Source organism: Dunckerocampus dactyliophorus, chromosome 8 (assembly GCF_027744805.1).
Source record: "Dunckerocampus dactyliophorus isolate RoL2022-P2 chromosome 8, RoL_Ddac_1.1, whole genome shotgun sequence".
Classification (NCBI taxonomy): Eukaryota; Metazoa; Chordata; class Actinopteri; order Syngnathiformes; family Syngnathidae; genus Dunckerocampus; species Dunckerocampus dactyliophorus.
In genome coordinates, this window is record NC_072826.1 from 18,140,920 (window position 1) to 18,166,017 (window position 25,098).

The 25,098-nt window shown below is 39.5% G+C and overlaps 2 protein-coding genes across 4 annotated transcripts in view; one reads left to right on the forward strand and one right to left on the reverse strand.

Annotated features, from left to right (window-relative positions):
• The window catches only part of st7l (suppression of tumorigenicity 7 like), a 20,072-nt gene extending 13,333 nt beyond the window's left edge, over positions 1 to 6,739 (forward strand). Inside the window, exon 15 of one of the 2 annotated variants that reach the window (XM_054783511.1) lies at positions 1,096 to 6,739. In XM_054783511.1, the coding sequence (XP_054639486.1) occupies positions 1,096 to 1,221 (126 nt within the window). In that variant the 3' untranslated portion in view covers positions 1,222 to 6,739. The remainder of the gene's footprint in view (positions 1 to 1,095) is intronic. The other variant, XM_054783512.1, reaches the window with a different exon arrangement.
• Positions 6,636 to 23,030, reverse strand: LOC129185892 (protein Wnt-2b-A-like). Of its 2 annotated transcripts, none has more exons than XM_054783514.1 (5): positions 22,662 to 23,030; positions 18,159 to 18,379; positions 15,902 to 16,179; positions 14,906 to 15,170; positions 6,636 to 12,282 (listed from the first exon to the last, which is right to left on the reverse strand). In XM_054783514.1, the coding sequence occupies exons 1-5, from the start codon at positions 22,790 to 22,792 to the stop codon at positions 12,053 to 12,055; spliced, it is 1,125 nt and encodes a 374-aa protein (XP_054639489.1). In that variant the 5' UTR covers positions 22,793 to 23,030; the 3' UTR covers positions 6,636 to 12,052. The 2 variants fall into 2 exon arrangements, with proteins under 2 accessions (XP_054639489.1, XP_054639488.1); XM_054783513.1 differs by having other exon boundaries at positions 14,882 to 15,170.
• Between the last annotated feature and the right edge of the window lie 2,068 nt (positions 23,031 to 25,098).

Consider the following 25,098-nt stretch of genomic DNA (forward strand, 5'->3'; position numbering starts at 1 on the left):
TAAAAACTATTTTAAGGAAAAATGTTCCTCTAAAGTTGCATAAAAGAAAAATATACACAGGAAGTTGCATAAAGTAAGCAGACTCTCATATAAAGCAGTAAGAATCCAGCAACACCATATGCATCAAAGCTAAGGTACTGTGTTTTGTTGTTTTACTATGGACAGTGGTTAACTTCTGTTTACGTTATACCGTATAGCGTAATTTCCAGTGTATAAGCCGCACCCACCAAATTTAGAGAGAATATCTGATTTGACCTCATATAAGCCACACCAGTCTATAAGCCGCACATGTACACGTCATAAATTGACATGTTTCAGCGTGCACGAGTCCACGAGGACCAAGTTTGGTAGCTCTTTATCTGACAGGAGTCAATTATGAGATTTGTGAAAACTCGCCAAGATTGTCAACCTATTGGAAATCACAGGAGGACATTACTCAACATACTCCCTCTGGTGGCCTGGCGCCCGATAGCGGGCAGCCTTTGATCAATTAACGGCTCTGCTTGCAGTGATGCATTGTGGGTAGGAAGTTAAAATAGCTTTTGTTTGTTATTTTAATTTGATAATTGATTATTTTAATGTTGTGTTATATTTTTGTTGTTATGTTATGTTAAATTTTTGCTTCCTTTGTAAGTTGACACTGTAAGTCAGACTGTTACATTGTGACTGTTACAGAGTGAGTAATGACCTCCTGCGATTTCCAATAGGTTGATAAGCTCGTTGTGAGTTACAATGTAACTTGTGATTAGCTTCTGCTAAAGAAAGAGCTAGCCTTTGCTCACTGGCTCGTGAGCAGCATATACTGTAATTTACATGATTAGTTGTAGTTCTCAATTATTGGAGCTGTCATGAGCTTGGAAAAAATCATAAATTAGCCGCACCACTCTAAAGCTGCAGGATTCAAAGTTTAAAGGGGACTTATAAAACAAATTTTCGGGCCCTTGTATTGAGTTCTGGACTCATAGAGCAGATACACACGATAACTCGCACACAAAGCTTTCTAGATCTTCCAGACTCTGCACCTCTTCCTGCAGTGTTTCCTGCCTCCCGCCGAAACAGTCTGTGTAATTTACTCCAACCCTGGCCCTCCTCCAGGTACGCCTCTCGCAGAGCCCACTCCGCTGTGATTGGTCACACTCCCAAGTGCTCCCAAGGACTTCTGAACAGCTGCCGAACCCCTTTTGTCCAATTACTGTACTTACACAAAATAAACACTGTTAGGACACTGATAAATTGTTACTTAAAGCCTGCTCTTCTGACTCTTCAACACGAGCAAGTAACGTTGGAAAGGTGTCAGACTTCAGCAACAGTTTGGCGGATAGTCCACCTTCCTATTGGCCCATGTTCACAAAACAGTCCCATGTGAAGTGCCGTTGACAGATGAGCATATTTTTCTTTTGCTGGCCGGGAATCAGCAACTCCAACCACTTCTGCCTGATCCTTGCCTCTTTAGGCACACCCGAACAAACATTTTCTGGGTGCCATTGCTCGATGTTCTAACACTGTGAACAAAGCGAAGCAGAGCCGGGGTCCTGGGAATACCAATATAAGGAAGTCCGGGTTGCATTGACATCAGTGGAACTCGTCAATGGAAACTGTAAAACACAGAGTGCAGAGCCGTCCAAAACTGCTTTCAGGGCTTACTTCCAAATGCGTAAACCTCATTATCTGACGCGTTGACATCGTTTAACATGAGAATAGATCACTGTAACGACGTTTATTGGTCAGAAAAGAGGAAAAATCATTGTAGGTCCCCTTTAAGAAAAAAGTATCGATTTATACACCGAAAATTACGGTACATGTATGTATGTATGCATGTATATTAAGAATATTGTGAAGTGAGACAGGTAAAGCACATCGGAAATGATGTCGTTGTCTTTTGCCAAAAAGTTTGGACTGAGTGTTATACAGCCATCACCTTTTACTGTTGGCATCTTCTTTTTACACTTATTTGACAGTTCAGAATGTTAAAAATTCGTCTAGAGAAGGCACATCGCACATTACGCCATTGTCATTTGTCAAAAAGTTTAAAAAATACTCTTTGTATGTGTGTTTCTAATAGCAGCGGTTAACTTATTTTTAGTCTTAATTACAGTGAAGACGTTAAAGAAATGTACATTTAATAAAGGTTTCATCATGGCGACTGTTTGACTCTGGAACAGATTACATTAGGTCAGACTTTTCGGGGGAGGGGGGTTATGATCCAGGACCATATGTAATTGATACGTCTTTATAAATATACAGTGGTGTGAAAAAGTGTTTTTCCCCTTCCTGATTTTTTTTTTTTTTTTTTGCATGTTTGTGGATTTTAAATGTTTCAGATCAATCGTCCACAAACAGTCATGGGAAAGCGATATTGCGCGCTACTGCGCTTTTACTGCGCTTTTTTTGTAAATTTTTTTCACAGCTTACCATTTTCATTGTTGTTAGACTGACCAGGAAGTGACGTAATGGCGACGTATATTTAACGTAACAAAGAGCTAGTGGATGGACCATGCTTCAACATCCGTGTGAGACTCAACACTGTCTTCTTTAAAGCATTGTTAGTCAGTATAAGAGTAACACACTTCACCTCCCATGGAGACATAATGTAAAACAATAGTTCCCCAAAGTGTATTGATTAGAACAATTAAATCAGTAAAAAATCGGAACGTAACATGTATCATGGACACTATGCCATATTTCTGATTCTGAATCAGTGTCTCGTTCATTATTGTATGAATTTTTACGAAAAAACAGAATAACATGCAAATATTCAGAAGTTCACATATTAATGCAGAAGTCAGCTCATTTGCATATAGTTGTCCTCGATTTTAGTTAAATGTATGTGGGCTACGCAATTTACATTTAACAAGTTGAAACATTTTGGCCAGGTTTGGTCAAAGTACAGTACATGTTTTGGATGCAGGAAAATGCGTTTGATGCAGAATGAGGTTTTATACTTCGGAAATGAGAGCAGCTGAAATGTAAGTTCCACCGTTTTCTATTATTCCGCCCGCCACCACTGGGTGACTGAGACGTGTTTTCTGCAGAAATACTGCCAATTTCAGAGAAATAAAAAGTGTTTTTTTTATTTTTATTTTTTATTTTTTACCGCTAATTTGCAGGGCTGAATTGTGAACTTATTTTCATTATTTCCAATCAAAATATTGAGTGAAATTATGAAAAATCGGTCGGCCAGCACCCTGGGACAGATTGTGGTTGACATTAGAGGTCCCGCTATATTGCCTTCTTGAGGTTTAACAAATGTATCATATTATTTGGTCAGAAGGTTCAGGTGACTGTTTTACCCTGGAACAGATTATTTTTATTTCCAGTATTTCTTATGAGAATATTGAGTCAAAATATGAAAAATTGGAGGTCAGCCAGCGCCGGGATAGATTGGGGTCAACATTAGAGGTTACACTGTATCACCTTCTTGAGGTTTAACAAATGTCTCATTATTTTTTTTAGTGTCAATGTTCAGGGGTTACTAAAACTGTAATTACCAACTTTGCTACTATAGGTATAACAACACTTCCTAGGTGTACTTTGGTCTACTGGCGTAATGGAATGCATGAGGTAATCCAGACGATGTCCGGTGGGATACATTGTGGTGGTTACAACTATTTCATTTCCAGTTGAGTCGGGTACATTTTGAATTGATCATCATGCTGGATTTGGACCCTGATTGTATGCAATTTATAATGGGAATTGTCACTTAACCAAAACCCAAAGATGTTTAAAACGTTATGGTAGCACTCAGCATCCCTCCATTTTCAGTTCTTCAGCACACTCTTCGCACCTCTGGGCTTCTTCGCAGACAAGATGGAAAGCTTCATGCCGTCCAGTTTCTGGCACCAACTGACTCGGATCTGACCCCAACACACATATACACAGTCTCCTGTCCTCAGCATTACTGTCTACGTGCTGCATTGTTACTGATTACATTGGCCCAGGTCCTATCAACAGTCGTAGTAGTACCACTTTTAGAAGGATGCTCGTCCTCACTCTTCCAGCTGCCTGGAAGCTGCTCCTCAAAGATGAAGATGTTGCAGAGTGAATGTGCAACATCTTCATTTATTTGTCACAAGGAAAGGGAGGGTTGAGCTAGTTCTCGTGTTTTGGATGTTTGGAGCAGAACTGGGCTGGCCGTTTCTTATCGAGTATATTACAATGTGATAGTCTCGCGGTATTACAGCGATGGTGTGATATTCAATACATTACACATGGGGTGTGCGCGTCCAAGAATGTGCCCAAACCACTTCATACGCGATAACTTAAAATGTGATTAAGTGCCTTTTTATTCCCATCCTAACTTGGCATTTATCCATCTCTGGATTCTAATTGTGTTGATTGTACCTAACTCAAGTGACAGTGGTAAACGACGCTACCTGGAGACCAAAAAAACACTAATAGTGTGTTTGTTTTTGTCAACAGTTTGAATTTGACAGGATAAAATATCCAAATAAATAACACACAGTAAATGCTGAAGACGGGAGATTGTGCCAACTGTCATGTTTGAAAGCGCTTGAAACAAAACAGACAATAAAATGACGCCTGTGAAAGTCTAATATTTGCTTTTTGGGTTTTTTATGGCGGTGTTCTGCTTTTTTCGTTATGTCCACATTTGGTACGCTTTGCAAAGGAAATGCTTTGACTAACAGTGAGTGTATAGATTACACATATCGGACATAACATTAAGGAGTGGGACAGGAGAACACAAACATTAGCAAAATTGGCTAACATGACACTCACATTTTAACACAAACATCATGCTAGGTTAGCCTTTTCGCTGAAGAAAAACTAAATGATCAAACTCACAGCTCCCGCATAGCTCCAGGATTTATTTTAAGATGTGTAGCAAAGCTTGTTTTAGTACAAAGCTGTCCTCTGTGAAGTGGTGGGTATATACATGGGGCGGGCTCATCTACTGTATGTACTGTAGTGGCGGTATCATATCGACAGGGATGGAGATTTTTCCTCTATGATGTCAAGAAAAGACACAACTTCTGAGCCAAGAATTTTAACGCCTCTTCTCTCAAGTGTAGCAAACAAGTGAGATAGATGATAAGATTTACTGTTAACACATCATTTAAAGGTTCCTTTTACATAATAGGGGAACATTAGCAAACAAAGTTCCCACTTTGACAATAATGCCTAAACGTTTTAACCACAAATGCTCACTCACAGGTTGAAAATTGAGGCTTACAATAACAAAAAGTGTAGCAAGAAGCTTGTTTGAAAGCCAGCCGTCCACTCACACAACACACAAAACACACACAGCGGCCTCCTGTGTGTTTGCAAGGATCAGCTCCAAGACTATTAGCTAAATATCACCTTTGCGCCCTGAGTGTGTTCAAATCATGTCTGTTTAGTTTGACTTGGCTCAGTCAGCTCGCTAATTACACGTGTGTGCGTTGCATGTGAGCCAACTCATTCGCTATTCTACATTTTTACCCAATTGCAACATCATACAGTTGACATGAATACATGTATACTGTACATTGTTCTTTTTACAGTATCTCTACAAGTAATGATGTCGTCAGTTAAAGTCAATAAATAGTATGGCTACATTCACGTTTAAATGAATGTCTTAATTAGAACTGGTCATATCAGTCCATGACATCAACATGTTCCCCCATTTTCTCTATATGCACCACTTTATTCTATACACAGGACTGTTCCTGTTTACTGTATGGATATTTATCATGGGCTTGAGGCTCCTGAGACAAGTTGGGGGCGGTGGGAGGGGATAAATCGTGTTTATCGTGAAAATGACACAGCACTAAATCTTTGCACATTACGACACTTTGTTTAGTGCCTAATATGAAGAAAAATACCAGAAACATTCATTCTACTGGGGTGGTTTTAAGCATTGTTAAACTTTTAGACACCTATGACATCACCCATAACACTCTTAACTTAAATCAGTTTGCATTAAAAAAGGTATTCTTTTTTTTTTGTGCTTTACGAGTGCACTCCTGATTGTTTGATAATATGTTGTAAATGTTAGAACAGTGGATCCTCAAAATTGAAGCGCTCCTAAGATCATACAATTTTGGAACAGAGAGAAATTTGGTACAAATATGCATTACAAAGTCATACTAATGTTTAGTGATATAGACAACCACCATTTTTTGTCATGTAAGACTTTAGCGTATGTCAACTTCAGCTCAGTAAGTATCCAAACATCAATTCCACAAATGTGTTTTTTTGCTTTGTTGATTTTTTTCAGCTTTTTTTTTTGTGATTCCGCCACAGAGAGGTTTTCCAGTGAAGGTAAAGACGAAAAATATGAACCAAACTTAGTACAGTGCAACATCGTAAGATGAACTAAGCGACATAAGCTGTGCATGCGCGTTTGTCCTGGCTGCTCAGTACAGTATGGCAAACTCTACAATAATAATAAAATAGAAGCCATGTGTGTGTGTCCCTGCACTTAAGGAAGTCTGCAAATCAGCCAAGCCGTTAGTTGTTGTATACAGTACACTGTCCAGGCTGCTCAGTACAATACACAGTCATGGAAAAAGGATTAGACCACCCTTGTTTCTTCAGTTTTCTTGTTCATTTTAATGCCTGATACAACTAAAGGTACATTTGTGTGAACAAATATAACAATGACAACAAAAATATCTCATAAGAGTTACCTTTTTTGGCAGTACAATGCTATAGGTATTCATGTAACAACTTAAGTGATTTTGGTTATTATCAAGAGAACCATGGAACCATGGTTAGATATCAGCTCTTACATCATTACATTTGTCCAAACAAATGTACCTTTAATTGTACCAGGTATTAAAATGGATCAATAAACTGAAGAAACAAGGGTGGTCTAATAATTTTTTCTATGACTGTAAGATAGGTACTATTGATTGGAAAGTTGATTCCTTATACTGACTCGAGTTTCATGAGTAAATAAAGTACTCACTTTACAAGTGCATGCGCAGGAACTCGCAACAAGTTACACTGGTGAGTCAGTGAAACTCGACTCTTTGTCGAGTACCTGTGAGTCAGTCAAACTCAAGTCTTTGACATGTACCGGTGAGTCATTACAACACAGGTCTTTGTCAGCCCATGAGTCAGTGAAACTTGAGTTTTGTGGAGCACCCGTGACTCTGAGGGCTGAGCGATTGAATCATTAGTTTTGTCGAGTTTGTGACGCCGCTCGGAGGAGAGTTGATTTGAGACAATGGCCAGACCTTTTGCTTCTTCCACAGGCAGCTAGAGTAATACTTGCACGTTAACTGGTTTCCTTTTTGAATTTAGCTAGCGGTAGCAGGGGTGAGTAAGTGACCGAGTTAACAGCAATGAGTACCAGTGCTTCCCAATTCAGCAAAAAGCTTGCGAGTTTACAATTCATTCATGACTCCCACATCTCTAGTATGTACACATGACAGTTAAGAATGTTTAAATATTAACTTAACATATTACCTTTATAGCTGATAGATGTTTTATGGTGCTAACCGTTCTAACTCTGGAACGGAATCATTCACTTTGTATTCAAATGTTTTTTTGTTGAAATATGAACACATAGGAGGCCGAACATTGTCCCGAAACTCAACTTTAAGGTTCCACTGTATTTCACATTCAAACACAATGATTCACTTAACCTCAAACAATGTATTCCAATACCTTTTGACGTTGTTTTCCAAACTGATAAACACGTGAAAATGAGGAAACTGGCAGTGCAGTGCATCTTCTAGCAAATAAAGGATCTTGGTTCTCTCATGATCGTAGGCAGTTGACTTGACCAATGCTCAGACTGTTGCTATGCAGCATCTGTCAGTTGTCGCTGGAAAAAATCTCCCCTGTAGTCACCTGACACTGAACCAACTGAACTCGAGCTTGCCAAGCTACTGTACCATTGTCTCGATCCCATTCATGATAGGAGCGACACAGGATGGATAAACAAGGTTTAATATAGAAGCAGGGAGGTATTTTGGGGACCTGCTTTGCCAAGGTGAACAGTTAAGCAAACCTACAGATCCATTCAAAAGTCTGGAGACACTTTTGCATTCTATTGAGTTAGAAAGTGTCTTCAAACTGGTGATTGGTACTGTATATAGTGTTCCCTCGTTTATTGTGGGGGACAGGTTTCCAAAATAGCCCGCAATAAGAGAAATCCGCGAAGTAGACAACTTTATTTGTTAACAATTATTATATGTTTTAAGGCTGTAAAACCCCTTAATACACTTTATACACTTTTCTCAGACAGGTATTAACATTTTCTCACAATTCTCTCTTGTTTAAACACTCGCAAAGTAAAACTTTTGTTAGAATTTTAATGATCAATCCACTAGGTCGGACACAAGAAATTATTCAGTGACTCACGCGTATTCACTCCTCTGACCCTACCTCGTCCTGGCGCCGTTCAGCTGAAGCGTTTTTGTATCCTTGTTAACACATATTGCTCCTGCTGTCGTCGTCCTCCTCGTCCTACTCCTAGAGCCGAAGATTCATTTAGCCGGTTAGCTTCTTCTTATTCTGTTGTTTATATGCAGTTAGCAAGCAGCTCACACAGTTAGCGAGTTTGCTAGCGACTATTGACCGCTGCAGGAAATGGCACGAAAGAGATTGATTGGCAATGGTCTACAGCCAATCAGGACGCAGAACACAATGGGCGGGTTCTGCCTTACCCAATAAAGACTGTTGTGGCTCTATATTTAGCCGACTATTGCCTACTGTGGGTTCCTAATATGCTCGTACAGGCACGTAAACACATACTGACACTAGGTGGAGCTGAACACTTCTTCAAATTTCACATGAGTATACAACACGCTCTACTGGTAGCAGTAGTAAATACAATAACAGACACATACAACAGAGCACTGATAGATCACTCTGATACACCACCAGGACGCAGAACACAATGCGCATTCATATGCTGTTAAAATAATATGCAAAATTGCGAATCTGCGAAAGGTGAACCGCGATGTAGCGAGGGAACACTGTATTTGTAACATATTTTTTGTGGAGATTTGTGCCAGACAGACTGCTGTCATCCTTGCAGCTAGCTCTTTGAGGTCTCGCTCAAAGGATCAGTTTTGCTCTGGGGCTAGCGACAAGCTTATTTAAAAAAAAAATGGGGTTGATTCTGACCCAAAATATGCAGAAATGTGAGGATTACTTTGATGTTGTGACAAATAATTATTCATGACAGTGCTTGTTATACTGTGTGTTGTTAATATGCCACTTTGAAGTCAGGAATTTCCGCACAAAAGGCGCTATGCAAGCATTATGTGAGCCGCCATAGTAGTCAAAAGTGTGGACTTTTGACGAGTACTATTTGTATGTACAGTCATCCCAAGTCCAAAATATTGAAAGACACGTCATATGTCGTATTCTGGTCACGCGGCCTCAGTAATATAATTTCGATGAGACATTGCCTTACATTACATTACCTTAACTTGCAGCCATGGAGTCCGACTTGGCATAGTGGAAAAAAAAGTTTGCTCCGATTCCGTGTGAAAGTGGTACATTTTTTCTTCGTACTTTGTCCTTCTTCCCAACTCAGTTCAAAGTCATTCTTCAGTTTAGAATAAATCAATTGGAGCCTAACTAGTTAGCTTGGTAGATCGCTATGTTTAAAGCGGCGGCCGTCTCTTGTGCCACTTCAGAGATCCCCTAGCCTGTGCATAAGAATTGCGCAATGTGGTGTAAACAAAGCTAGCAGTATTGTTGGAGTGTACGTCTATATATGCCAGATTCATGTCAAGACTGGCTGCATTGTATGTCCATCAAGTGACAAACGTCATAGTGAGGATGGATGATAGGAATCGGCTTTTTTTTTTTGATCGACCCACATTCTGTCAAGATACTACAAGAACAAGGAACTTTCCCAATGCTAACGTGAGTTATTATGTCTCCTCATCACTTGTCATGTCTACTATACTGTATTAGGAAATACGAGCATGAAGGCGGTGCTATTTTATGTCTACACGGCTCTAATAATGTTTTAAAAAATGCTTTTAGAAGGTCATAAACAGGTTTTCTATGCTCTAACTATGACAGTATTCGATTTATTAATATTGAATTCTACTTCACAGAAATTCACTTATCGCTGTCAGGTCTGGAACCAGTTACCACGATAAAGGACGGACACGTGTACTGCGCAAACAGACATATTGAGAATGAGTTTTGGTTTGGTTTTAGTTTGCGGGCTGGTAATGGCTAGTATGCAGAAATCTGAGAATTACTTTGATGTGGTCACAGAAATAATTCTTGAAGATCGTACATGAAATGCTTCATGCTGTTAGTATGCCAGTTTGAAGTCAGGAAGAGGGAAAAACAAAATTGACCTAAATTTCTGCACAAAGAGAGGCTCCATGTTAGCATTTGTACATTTACGTAGAGGAAGTGTCTCCAAAGTATTTACTGGTAATATACATGATGTACAGCGCAAACAGTCTTCATGTGGTCTCACACAAAATATCGATTTTATCTTGCGGGCTGGTAATGGCAGGCTTTTTGTAAAAAAAAATCATGACTGATTCTGACCCAAACATGCAGAAATATGAGGATTACTTTGATGTTGTCACGGAAGTAATTAATCAAGATATACATGATATGCTGCGTGCTGTTAGTCTGCCACTTTGAAGTCAGTAAGAAGGAAAAACAAAGTTGACCCAAATTTCCACACAAACAGGCACCATGCTAGCACCACGATCTATTTTTATGAGATCTCACTAAAAATAACGTTTTTTGGTTCGCGGCCTGGTAATGGCAGGCTCATTTTTTTAAATCGTGATTGATTCAGACTTGTAATAAGCAGAATTCTGTAATAAGCAGAAATCTGAGAATTGCTTTGATGTTGTCATGGAAATAATTATTCAGTCATTCAAGACAGTGCATGATATGCTGAGCTCCAGAACAAAACAAATGTGATCCCAAATTTACACCCAAATGGAGAGTCTATGTTAGCATTACATGATCTACACTACCAACCATATCAACCGCGGTACAGTACGTTGTGATTGGCTCACGCAACAGCCGCACTATGCTGGCCTGTTGTTATTTTTGACAATTACTTTCCAATGTGACACGTAGCAACGCCAAGAGCGACTCTGTTGCGTCTCTTATCAAGTGTTGTAGTTTGTTGTGACCACTGAGCATGTCATTCCACAGTAAACACAGATAAAACTCATCATTTACGTTCTCTTTTTGTTGTTTGGCTCGTCGTGTCGTTTGGCCTTTTTCAAAACACTTTACTTTGGCTCCCATCCTCAAAATTGCGCGCACTTGGAAAAAATGTGTTGACGCTTTGCATTTTGTAGCTTGTTGTCAAATTCATTTAGTGGCCGTTGTGAGGTTTGGATCTCCGGTGGATTAACATGTCTTCTCTGGGTGCATTAACCAGATGTTAAAAAGTCCAATTTGAGGCTCCGATGCTACTTGACTGCTTCTTTTTGCAACGTCTTGGCTTGATTTCAGTACTGGTGCTTCATTTCTTGTACACCATTTAGAAAAAAGAAAAACCTTTAAGCAGTTTTTCTTAACCTAAATACTCTGAATATTTGGAAATTTAGTTTGTAACCACAAAAGGAAAACATCCACAGAAATAAAAAAATGGGTCTTAAGGTTGTGTGTGTGACTCAAAACAAGCAAAGACAAAGAGACCAGAGGTAGAAATGAACAAGATTTCAATGAGGCATAAAAAAGTGAATGTGGGGGGAAAAAAAAGTCCAACGTCAACACGAGGCCTTGCTTTTGTAAAGATGTCTGTCTCTCTCGGATGGAAAGTTCTCACTAGCAGCAAGGAGATACAATTTCATTCATTTTCAGTAGCTGTGTATTGCTTTTTAAATGGAAAGTCTCTCTCTGACAGTGTTTTATCTGCAAAAGGGTTATCTCCCCTCGGTGTGCTAAATATTACGGCTATTGTTAGTACTGTCAACTACTGGTGCATATGCGCAACAATATTCAGCCATATCAAAAGTTCCACAAATAAAGCAGCTCACAATTGACAACAGGGCATATTTTCCAGTTTTCGGTCAATGAAGATCCTGGGAAAATGTTTCATAGTGGAAGAAATCCTCGTCACTACATCCCACAATGCACCGTGGCGTGATGGTTAGTTTAGGTCCAACCAATCAGGTCGCTTGTGAGGCTTGCAAGTGTGAATGTCCACAGTGTCCTCACAGTCTTTGCACTCGACCTTGCAGCACCACTTAAACTTGCACTCGCACTGGCTGAGGCGTTTGACCCGCATGGTGTCGTAGCCCCGCCCACAGCACATGACCTCGCAGCCATCTGTGCCGCGCGACGATTTGTTGCATACTCGGCCCGCCGTTCCCAAGGAGCCTGCGTCACAAGAGAACAACATTGTAACTTTTGTTACCGTGACGTCGCATCTTCTACACTTTACGTTACCTTGATTAACTGATTTTCTGGTTGATTTTTATTCTTGGAGAAAGAAGGTGCATGATATGCTGTGACTGCTATGGCTCGATTAACTCAGCAAACAGAAAATGTAAATTAATTTGAACAAAAATTTGCAGATAAATGAAGGTTCTATGTTAGCATAGCGTGCATTACAGTACCAGTCAAAAATATGGAGACACTTTGTCATTCGAAAGGATACAGAAGTGTCTCCAAACTTTTGATTGGTAGTGTAATTTGCTATGATTGGGTCACGTGATCAGGTGTTCTATGCTGGCCTGTTGTGGTAAGATTATTTTGGACAATCAGGACTTTTATTTTTTTTTGTAAAGAACATTTTGGAGGGTTTTTTTTGTGACGTTTGGCATTGACGTGTGACATTGCACATACCATTCTAACATTATTATGTCTATTTTTGTATGATATGTATTCTTTGTGGAGGTCAAACCAATTTGTCAAACCAATAACTACAGTATATCTTACACCAGTATTACTGTTACTACAATTTACAACCACTCTTCTCTGAGTGAATCGTCTTACATCAAACCAAAATTCCTGTCTATATTGAAAAATGTCAGAGATTGTAAAATTATCTTCTTCCAATTACCAGGAAAACCAGAGGCTTAATTATACTGAAAGATCGCCCAGGAAGCAAGGGCCTCCAGTCAAAGACAGTAGGTGTTTCTAGTCGGCGCTCTAACCGTCTCAATTCATCGACTTCATCATTTTATGGGATTATCTCACTATGTCAGACCAAGAACTACCAATCCATTTTGAATGCCTTCTTACACAAGACTAATGGTCTAATGTCAAAGACAGAATGTGTTTCTAATTGGCACTCAAACTTTAATGGAATTGCTTCACTGTGTCAAACCAAGAATCCTATCTGTACTGAAAGATTTTTAACTCTTCTTCAAATTACCTCGCGATATCAAAGGAAGAAGCATGTTTATATTGACAGATATTTTTCACTACAGACCAGGTAGCTGAAGTCAGGGGTGTTTCTAGTCAGCACTCTGTCACAATTCCCAACCGATCGGGAATTGTCTTGTTATGTCAAAATAAGACTTCTATTTGTGCTAAAGCTGTCTTATACATGATTAGGTAGCTATGGTGTACAGTCAAAGACGGTACAAGGTCCTAGTCTGTTCTACCGGCATTGATTTTTGACAGACTTTTAAGTCTTTCCCTTGTAACTCTTGCTATACATTATTAAAAATCAATATTTTTAACAGCTATCAGTGTCACTTGTGAATGTGATGCTGAAAATCATGACCACCGGTGAAATATCAGATTTCCCTGTCGAGGTTACATTCCCAGACAGGTCGTCCAAAGACTCTCGGACCCCAAAATCAAAGCTGTACTCAGGTGTAAAGATCAGATGCCACCAATAATGACAGAGCATCCCCGATGGAAAGAGGAGGGATAAAGAGCAGATATTCCCCTCGGGCTGCTAGGAGCCCAGCTTAAAAGTGACCAAAGGAAGGATTTGAAAAATAAGCCTGCATATATCCCTGGGCCGTGAATTCCAACACAATGGAGATTAGAGCTGAGGAGGCATCATAAGCTCCTTTTAAGATCACTTTTTAACAACCTTTCCTTTGAGCCAACACACTGTCATTACATCAGGTATCAGCCTGCAGCCACACCAACTGTGTGAACTGCGCCATCGCGACGAGCCTATTAACCGAGTCTTCACGCTCTATTGAAGAGACTGGATTTGAGCAGGGAGACGGACCTTAACAAAGCAAAGCAAACGGCAGGAATGAAAGCAGATGCTTGAGGTCAAATCATTGAACTTTAAGCTGTGATGGAATGCAAACCTTCACTTGACGGCACTCGTATTCACATGGCAGGAAATGAGGTGGCACCAAGCACCTGTTTGCCAGAGTGTAAACTGTCTGTATCAATCCTCCATTACTAACCAATGATAAACAGGGAAAAGTGGGCCCACATTTGTATCTCAGTCCTGCAGGAAATGTAATTACAGTGCATTTAGCCAGCATTTCCCTCAAAACAACCTTCTTAATAACTCATTTTAATGAGATGAGATGTGTTTGCAGTGGTGCAACTTTGTTTTTTGTTCACTATTTAATGTTGTTTTTACATTATTATTATTATTATTGTTTATTATATTTGCGTTTTCACAATTACATTATTAACAAGAAAACCTTTCACCCACAGCATTGTCAAAAAAAGGCCATTAAATAATTAGAAATGTAATCAAAGAGATTACATAGAATAAATAGAACAAAATAAGTAGGTTTAATTTGTTTTCCACAATTTAAATAGTTAATGGACAATTTGAAATGTTTTTCTCTTCAATGAGCTACTTCATATTTTTACATTTTATTATTATTTTCATTGGCTTTATCTTTTATTTATTTAATTAATTAATTAAATATTAATAGATTTATTTTGGAACAAAACCCCCTATATAAAAAATATATCTTTGGGGGTAAACTCATCCATTAAATACTCATCTAAGGTGTATTGATGAAGTGTTTGCAGAGTTGTGTACTTCGTCCGAGGATTTTCTTGATACCTGCCGCTCGGTCCATGAGGCAGTAATCGGGCGAGTTCTCAACGTACACCAGTTCATTCTTGGTGCTGCCCTTGAAGTCCCTGTCAGCCACCATGAAGCCTGTGCCGTCCTGATTCATGGTCACCTCCACAGCCGTGTTGTACTTCTTGCGGAGGTAGTCGCCCGTCCGCCTGAAGTCAGACATGGCCAGCCAGCAGGTCCTCACGGAACAGGAGCCGCTGACGCCGTGACACTTGCACTCCAGCTTCATGAAGCGCTTCACTGCCTGCAGCACGGGTCAAAGGTGACGACAGGGTGTTAAGCCTACGATGGTTGCCCCGTGGCGAAGGTGCGATCAACGCTGGAAGGTACGTGACAATTTCTTTTTGATACGACTTAGCTTATTGCCTTGTTTGTTCGTTAGTTTCTGGCGTGATTGATTGAGTTACGACTCAGCATATGTGCCTAGCAAAATGTTGTTACTAATAGGAATATAAATGTGGATAGAGTTAAAAAAAATAGTTTCCTACAATGAAGGTCTAAAGTATCTTTTGTGGCCTCCCAAAATATCCCATGATTCTTTGCACTTCTCTCCACTTCCCAGTCCTAAACAAATGTCACTGATAAGTTAAAACCTCAAAACCTTCAGGTTAACAATAGATTCACTGATGTTTGTAATGCTAACATGTAGCCAGGTAGCAGTTTGACGTAAACATAAGGGTGAGAACTTGTGACGCAACCAGGGAATTTCACAAAAGTGAAATGTATTGTCTTATTTAACAAAAGTACGCCAAAGATATTAGCCAGGATTCTGACATACGGTGCCGGTCAAAAGTTTGGAGACAATTGCTCCCACTTTTGACTGGCGCATTTCTGTCACTGTGGGGGCAGTTTTATCAGAACAGGTCTCTCACTGCATTACATACGGCAATTAATTTTTTTTCTCAACATTTCCTATTTGCTCTATCCCAAACTTCTTTGATTTCCCGCTTGTTTTGCGCCCACCAAGCCGCTCACCATTCGTCCACAGCGGTTGTTGTGCAGGTTCATGAGGGCCCGAGCATCCTTCACCATCCTCTCACGAGCGTCCACGAAGGCCTTTGCGAACTTGATGCCGTAGTTGATGTTGTCACTGCAGCCACCCCAGTCAAAGTTTCCCCTGTGGTCGCTGGCTTGGCCTCGCTTGTGGCCGTCGCAGTTGCAGATCTTGATCTCGCCCTGGCTGCACGCCCTGGTGATGGCGTAGACCACGCCGGCCGAGGAGATGGCGTACACGAACGCTGCCTCTCTGCTGCCTGGTAAGACGGAACGAAGGTTTTTGCGATTTTTTGAGTAGAGTAGTAATTGAATTAGCAAGTCAATTTAACATTTCACATTACCCCCGTGTTTCTGTCGTGACACTTCTTGCCACCTCTCTCTGCTCTGTACGGCATCATGTTGCCAAGGAAACAGCATATTCATTTGTTAACATCTGTGGTATATAAAATACTTTGCCGTATTGAGCCTTGCTACGTCGCGCTTCAATATCGCTGACTCACCGTATCGAAGTTTTTCGAAAATTATTTAATTATATTTATAATTAAATACTAATTATTAATTAAGATGAATAAATGCCTGCTGTTTTGCACTTGACTAGGGACTATTAGTCAAAAAATATTGAAAGTCAGGTTATAATGTAGTCTTCTAGTCAGCAATGTTACGTTTATGAGACATAACATTATATTACATGGAGTCAGCCATAGCATATCTGACATGACGTAGTGGGTAAAAAAAAAGTTCTCCTCCCATTCCATGTGGAAGTGGTAAGTTTTTAGCTTCTTTCTTTGTCCTTCTTCCCCACTCCGTTTGAAACCCTTTCTTAATTTTAGAATAAATAAATTAGAGGCTAACTACTTAGCTCGGTAGTATGCTATGTTTAAAGAGGCGGCTGTTTCTTTTCCCCCTGCAGTGATCCCCTAGCCTGTGCATTACATTTGAGCAATGTGGTGTAAACAAAGAATAGTAGGAGTGTAAAGGTGACAAAAAGGGGTGTTATTTCATGTCTACAGGGCTTTAATAATGGTAAAACTTGTATTTAGAAAGTCATAAACAGTTTTTCTATGCTAACTGTAAAAATATTCCATTTATTAATATTGAATCCGACTTTGCAGAAATTCACTTTTCGCAGTTAACTAAACGAGGTACGACTGTATAGGGCCTTGGTTTGGTTTGGTTTATTTTATTGTCAGGGCCTTGTCAGGATTGAGCATGTGACGCACAATTATCTGTTGAAACACTACATTCAGTGTATGCACTCTGAACGAGTCGCTTGCACACAGGAAATAATATGCTAAACATCAACCAATCAGTAGGTGCCCGTCAAGCTACGCAAAAGAGTTTGGAGGGGGAGGAGCGAAAACTAGGCTTAACAATTGCTGTCGACGGAACAGGTTGGGAGATGTCAGTGTCAGGCAGTAAACTTAACATCCCTCTCACAGGTTTCCACAATACAGTACCCATAATACACAGGCACCGTCCCGCCTCTGTTACAGCTCTGATACCATCTTAGAAGACGGAAATTAGCTGCGTCAACTTTGTCCCACCCATTCCACGGCAGTTTTGTGTAAACGACACTGACCGGGAAATGGTGGTGTCTTATTAATTCTACCCAGCAACAAGTGGCAAAAAGTCAAGCTGGATGCTAATTGGCCACAGGCTGAACTTGGACATGGCTGGCATAGATATCAGGCCCCAACACCTCACTAGAGAAGAGGACATTTTTCCAGTAAATTTGGGAGAGCTGTCCATGTAAGGTAGACGGTTCCAGGCCCTACAGCTTGTCAGCCATGACATCACAGCCTAGGCCGACTGTCCTTTCTCCGTTTTTTTAATGTGCACATGTGGCAGCTTTCTCCGTCGCAGAGCTTTGTTTTCATTTGAGAGAAGACGAGACCCACCTAGGTCCTCCTGCCTCCTGTCCTCAACGCAACCAAGCAGAAGACAGGCGATATGTCAGGGAGTCAAGCTTTGTCTGGCTGCCAGAAACATCTAGCCAAATATTTACATCTCCTATTACTGTTTATACATCAGCAGTGTGGATCTCTCAATACGCTGCTTGTTTTCCCAGAGAAAATTCACTTTCCCTTATTCCCAAGAAGGAGACAAAAAACACCTTCTCCTTGTGTTTACATGGCGGAGTTATTCATGAGATGTTCATCCGTTCATGATGTGATAACAGTGGAGACTTTTACAAGGGTGATTAAGTCGAGTGTCATTCCCAGTTGTGCCTACTCACTTCGCAGCATCACCCTGCCAAACACAGTGTGGTCCCGGTCCAGGGTGCTGCAGTTCCAGCGCTGGTGTCTGAACTGGTGCTGGCACTCCTTGATCCACTCCTTGGCGCCCTCCCCGATGGACTGCATCAAGTCCGGGTGGCGCTGGCAGAGCTGCCGCTGCTTGTTCACCAAGCCCGGAATGTTGTCGCAGATCACCCGTGCCCCCAACGCTCCAATGTACCTGTGCAGGTCATTGCATGTTATTTCACTTGTTTCTAGCAGGTCTTATACCCCACATTTATAGTATAGTATAGTATAGTTTTCAAAAACGTTTATATTATTAAAATCCATAAAATATGAGCTCAAATCTTGGAGGTACCCATTTCTCTCTCACGATAAATGGCTGCATGGCTATGGAGGCTTGAATGTAACGGAATGAATTGAATGTGAATCGAATTCAAATAAAATGAACTAAATTAAAATATGAATAAATGTATGACAAATTTAAAATGTATGAAGTTGTGAAATATATGCTGAATGATATTTAACCTATTTATTAATTATTTGTTTCTTGGCAAATTTACATTTCATGATGTTTTAAATTATGTAGTATTTTTGTATATGTCTAATGGCATTTTCTATATTTCAATGGCCGGCTTCTGAAATTCATAATATTGATTATCAGCTAAATTATTTTAAAAAAATTATTTATTAGGTAATAATACATTTTATTACAAAAAAATAAACATATATTGAAAATACATGTTTTATGTTTTATTATTAGTGTAGTTGGAGTTATTTTTTTAATTTTGTTGTATTTAATTTTGTGTGTCATTTTAAAAATAGTGTAATGAGCATATTATTGTCCTTACTTTTTTTTTATAGAATGTAGATTTCATTGAATTAAATTCAATTGTTATTAAATAAATTATTATTTATTATTTATTTAATTTAATTGAATTTAGTAGCGTAATTAATTACAACTCATTTAACCTGATACTTTTCATTGGCATATACTGACATCCTCATATCGTTTAGATGATGTCATTTTATTTTATTATTGTTTGTATAATGTTATAATGACACTTTCACATATTTAAACCGAAAGTGTGATAATAATCTGACGTTACCTTAGCAGCTTGAAAATCATACTGATGCTATACTTGCTTGGAATAAAGAAAGACTTCAGTAGTTTACATGTTTCCGGTGTATTTTAAACCAGCAAAGAGTGCATTTGGAATACAGGAAGTGAACAGATGTATTGCAAGTGATGTAAACCAGATTGGGGGGAGTAGGATTAAATAAACTTTGCTTCTTCATACTCATTTTGGACATGTGGAACAGTGAATTGTATTATGTGATGTATTTCAATATAACTTGTATGCATGTTCAAAGAAAATGAAACCATAACAGGAGTGGACCAGCCAGGACACCTGGTACAGTACTACTATCAAGGAAATAATGTCAAGTGAAATGATCTGTTCCAGGGTAAAACTCTTAACATTCTTTACAATCATAGTCATGCCAAGTGTGCAAGTAATTGTTATTTTAAACACATATTACACTTCTCAACTGCAGGGGGAGCCCTGGAGCAAAACCTAAAAGATAAAACAATAAAGTTTGGAGGTGACAGCGGTTTTCTGTCAGGTTTAATCAGTTGAAATCGGCTCATTTGTCAATATTTTCCTTGTGTGTTCATTGGCCCTCTCATGGCCTTGAATCCCAAATTCAGGAAGAGATTATTAAATTCCTCACGTTCAACGAAAAAGCAAAGACCTTAGCTTCCTGCTCCATTCACACACACACACATAATCCCCACTCTTCTTAAAAAGGGTGGATCACATGGTGGTGGTACCATGCTGCTTCTAAGAGGGGGGCACACAAGGACAGTCCCATACAGGACAAGTAACCATTTCAATGTGAAGTGCTCCCCATCTCGACTATTCGCCTCCGCTTCCCTTTGTGTCGCCACCAGTGAGCTGGCAGTTTCCACTCCCGTTATGGCCGTCGTCCTCTTAACTATGTGACTGAGGAGTAAAGCTGAGCAGGAGCACTACTTGTGTTTATTGTCTTGTACACACCGGTCGTGCCAAAAGAGCCTTGCCGCTCTCCGCTAAGAGCACACACTTAGACTCACGGCAAATGATCCCAGTGGTTCTTTTGTCATTCGTTCATCTCTCCTACTGGAATGTCTGTTTGTTTGCATAAAACGCTACCATCTATAATATTACTCCACTTTTCATGCTAAGGCCGGGCTGAGCAAAGTATGGGTGGCGGTTCGAGTTACAAGCGTAGCTACACGATTTTTTGTAAGACCTTTGCTTCTTGCTCCTGAAGCATCTTGTTAAACGTATTATACAGTCGCAGCCAAAAGTTTAGAGACACGTCTGCATCCCATTGAATGAGAAAGTGTCTCCAAACTTTTGACCGAGTCACCACAAGAGGGCCCCTGACATTTTTTTTTTAGTTCTTAAGCATGTTTTTAAATTTGATATACAAACTATAGCTTTAAGGTGGGTCTCTGAAATATTTTTTTTGTATAGTTTTTGCATTTTAAGTGCCATTTTAAAACTTATCCAGTAATCGTCAAATGTTTGGAGACACTTTTGCATCATATCGCATGAGAAAGTGTCTCCAAACTTTTGACTGAGTTCCAACAAGGGGGTCTCTGCCCATTTCTTGCATCTTTTTACAGCCTTTGTACAGCACTAGTCAAAAGTCTGGATACACTTTTCCATCCTGTTGCATGAGAAAGGGTCTTGAAACCTTTGATTGGTATTGTATGGCGCACGATGACAATAGAAATCATCTGTTCCGAGGTCAAACTGTGGCCATCATAAAATCTTTATCAACTGACCAAGCAACTATTATAAAAGTGTAAAAGTAAGTTAACCAGCCGAACGCCGCCCAAATGTTCAACCTAAAAATCTGCCCCAAAAGTCCAACAAAACTTGCAGTTCAAAGAGAAAAAGTGTGATGATAACCGTAGAAGCAGATGCTAACGTAAGTGGCATTGATAGCACAAACTGTTGCTTGTCCCTCTCCTCAACGCGCCTGTCAGGCATCTTCAAAGGGTGAGTATAGCTTTAGGTTTTATGATACAGTGCGTAGCTTCCTTTTACACTTGAGTCCCAGTCAAAATATGACTTAAAACATCACATGACTCGACGTTGCAGCCTGTGGTAGCTGTGCGTGTTTAAACGGGCAACTAAAGGAAAGTGAGAGGCTATTACTGTACATGACACATGACAACTATTTCATGTGCACGTATTAAAGAGGACGAATGAAAGTGAGATGCCACTTCCTGGAACCATATCAGGTGAATGTGATGTTGGGTTTGGGCTGTTTTTCTTGTCTCTTTCGCAGGCGTTTTAAAGCCTCCAGAGAAATCAAGGGTTCATTTAGTCATGCGCCAGCGCCCGCACCTGCCGCTTGGATGGCCCCCACCCACCACCCCCCGAACCATTCATCTTCATCAAGGCAGGGGGCCACAACATTAAGTACACCTGCACACTCTCATGAGGTACTACTGACACTTTATTCATTGAACTATTTGGAAGTTTGCTCTGGCGTCTGCTGCGTCATTCCAAGAGCTGCTTCTGATATGTGCAGCTAAATAAAATGTACAAACACATCTGTGTCAAAAAATGTTCTTTCCAAAGATGATATTAATCAATGAACCGAGATATGACTTTTAACAATGTATTTATTATTGAAAATGTGCAGTCCTACACCACTGCCACAGTAATAAACTTATTAATAATAATAACAAACAAAAAACAATAAATTTGTGTTTAAATTGTGGCTTGAGAGAGCTGTTTTTTGTAATGATTTTTATTTCTATTTATTAATAATATAATAATTATTAATGTTACTATTTGATTTGTTTTAATTACATTGTATTTATATAAAACATTTAAAAAAAACATTGTTTTTAAGATTATATTTGACTTATATAAAATACAATATTATCTAGGTAATGATAATATTGATATTATTAACTTACCAGTATTATTGTATATTAGTATATTATATGAAAATATATCTTTAAAGAATAATATTATTAAAGAATACAATATTATTTAAAGAATATTTTTGTATCATCATATTTATATAAAACAATATTTATGTAGCAATAATATTTGGTATTTTCTGATTGTTATATTTTATTTGTTATATTATTATTGTATAATCATATACAATAATATAATTTAGGTAGTATATAAAATGAATGTAAAAAAAATATATATATAAATATATTTAAACAGCATTATTATTGTTTTATATATATATGTATATATATATATAATTTATATAAAATACAATATAATTTGGAATTTTTTTCCATCAACATGCCGTTAAAATGAGGTAAAAGTGAGTATTAATGGACAATTTCAATCCACACGTGATTCGACATAATAAGAAAATATTTTTATATAATTGGAAAATGACTAATACATGCGTTTTACGGCACTTCTGTATGAATGACATTGAGTGAAGTTGCATGAAGTCCAGTCACTCACCACCACGATGAATCCACCCTGGGAGTGAAGATGAGCAGCAGCCAAATGAGAATGTAGACTTTAGACAAAGGTTTGGAGTCCGGATGCAGCTTCCTGACCGCCATAGCCAACTTGATGTGACACAACAACATGAAGAATTAGTTCCTTCTCATTTTCTGCAAGTATCTTGGGTGTGCAGGAACTCCATCATTGGACCATCCTGGCTGAGCGCGTCCATTGCAGTCCGCCACAGACATGGATCAGTTGTGGTCATTACGCGCACGGTGCACGGGCGGTTTACGCGCCAGGATAGCGTCGAGGAGAACAAGCCGTCATCAGAAAGAAAGTGCAGGAATATCCGAGGAAAGCAGAGTATGAAGCCCGGGCGGAAGATGCGCAAACACTGCGCGCTGCTCCTGGGCGTCAAAAGGCTGTGACACACCTACCTTAGCACCCCCCATAACACATCCTGGACACCCCCCTTTTTGACAGCAACTGTGCATGCTAGATTTACTTCTATGTCTATTGTACTTCTAATGGGATTTAGCACAAAAAAGTGTAATAATGTTTGTTTTAATTCACGAATGATTTGAAATGATTTCTGCTTATCATTTTAGCATGTCAGGTCATTTTTGGGGTGTCTTGTGGCTGGACTTTTTAGTAAAATACACACACATCCCCTTATGGTAAATAATGTACAGCGAGCGGATTGATGATGAAATTACTTCCTTTTTTTGCTGTAAATTACATTTACAGACAGTATGACATAAACGACAATAAAATAAGATTAAAAAGTAAATAAAAAAACAATAATGACGAATAAACACAGCCTTTTATGTGCAATACTTGATGTCGTGTACACCAATACGGCATCAATATCAACGTTTTTAATGATAGCGGCCAACTTGCATAATAGAAATCAATAGAAAGAATCAAAATAGTCCACAAAGTCAAAGTCCATGGTGTGTTTGCTCACGCACCAGGACATACATGCACGTGGGCAACATAAACATGTCATATAGTATTGTGATTGCTCCTCCCACCAGTTATCAACGATAACCACCATCTTGCATAATAGAAAGATTCAAAATAATCCACAAAATCAAAGTCCACGGTATGTTTGCTCATGCACCAGGGGATACATGCACACGGGCAACATGAGTGTGTCATATACGTCATGCGATCACTCCACCCGCCAGTTATCAATGATAACCACTGTCTTGCATAATAGAAAGATTCAAAATAGTCCACAAAATCAAAGTCTACGGTATGTTTGCTCACGCACCAGGGCAAACATGCACACGGGCAACATGAATGTGTCATATACGTCATGCGATCACTCCACCCGCCAGTTATCAACGATAACCACCATCTTGCATAATAGAAAGATTCAAAATAATCCACAAAATCAAAGTCCACGGTATGTTTGCTCATGCACCAGGGGTACATGCACACAGGCAACATGAATGTGTCATATACTTCATGTGATCACTCCTCCCGCCAGTTATCAATGATAACCACCATCTTGCATAATGGAAATCAATAGAAAGATTCAAAATAATCCACAAAATCAAAGTCAACGGTATGTTTGCTCACACACCAGGGGATACATGCACACGGGCAACATGAATGTGTCATATACTTCATGTGATCACGCCACCCGCCAGTTGTTAATGATAACCACCGTCTTGCATAATAGAAATCTATAGAAAGACTCAAAGTGATGCACAAAATCAAAGCCTTGTACAAACTATGTATTGGGTAATGTACAGTATGTATGTAGAGCAGTGTGAGTGCAGTAACGACAAATATAAAGCAAAAATATGCACAGCTCTTTCTCTGATGTGGAATATGAATACCGGCGGGATCTTTTTGTACAATGTCCTACTAAATGAGCCAGATAAGACTCCGTGTGATGGGTCCAGGAGAAAAGACTTTCAAGTTTAATTGTTGATTTGATTTTGCTACAAAAATGGTAAAAAAAAAAAAAAACAACCATTCCTGATCCAGTGTGGGAACGTCAGCGTCATGTTTGGGGTTCATTTTGAGTCACGATGGAAACATGCGAGCCTCCTCAGGGATATTTGCGGTGGTCTTCGCTCGCCATTGTGGCACTTTTGGAGCGCGTCCACCAGGTGTGTGAAGGTCAAAGGTCACCTGGGCATATTCCGGCTGTCTACGTCACATGATTGGGATCCGGGTGTCATGTGGCACAGTGTCTTTTGAAATGTCCACGGCAAGCTGTGGATGTTACACTGACAACTCTGTAACAAATTGCTGCGATGGCGGCCTCGCTTTGCTCCAGCTGTGCTCTTTGATGGGGGTGGGGTGGTGGTGGGGGGGGCACCTATTCTGGGCCTGTCTCATGGCCCTGAGCTAATTTTGTGATGAAGGGGAAGAGGGACCCAGACATCAAGGAAGCAAGAAAAAAAAGGTTTTGAATAGCTTGATCAATTTA

What these genes read in the sequence shown, in the direction of transcription:
- LOC129185892 (XM_054783513.1), bottom strand. Translation starts at nt 22,792, where the DNA reads ATGTTGTTGTGTCACATCAAGTTGGCTATGGCGGTCAGGAAGCTGCAT. An exon ending in AGGGTGGATTCATCGTGGTG is followed by an intron (nt 18,380 to 22,661) that starts GTGAGTGACTGG and finishes TGACCTGCACAG; the next exon opens with GTACATTGGAGCGTTGGGGG. An exon ending in ACAACCGCTGTGGACGAATG is followed by an intron (nt 15,171 to 15,901) that starts GTGAGCGGCTTG and finishes CCCGTGCTGCAG; the next exon opens with GCAGTGAAGCGCTTCATGAA.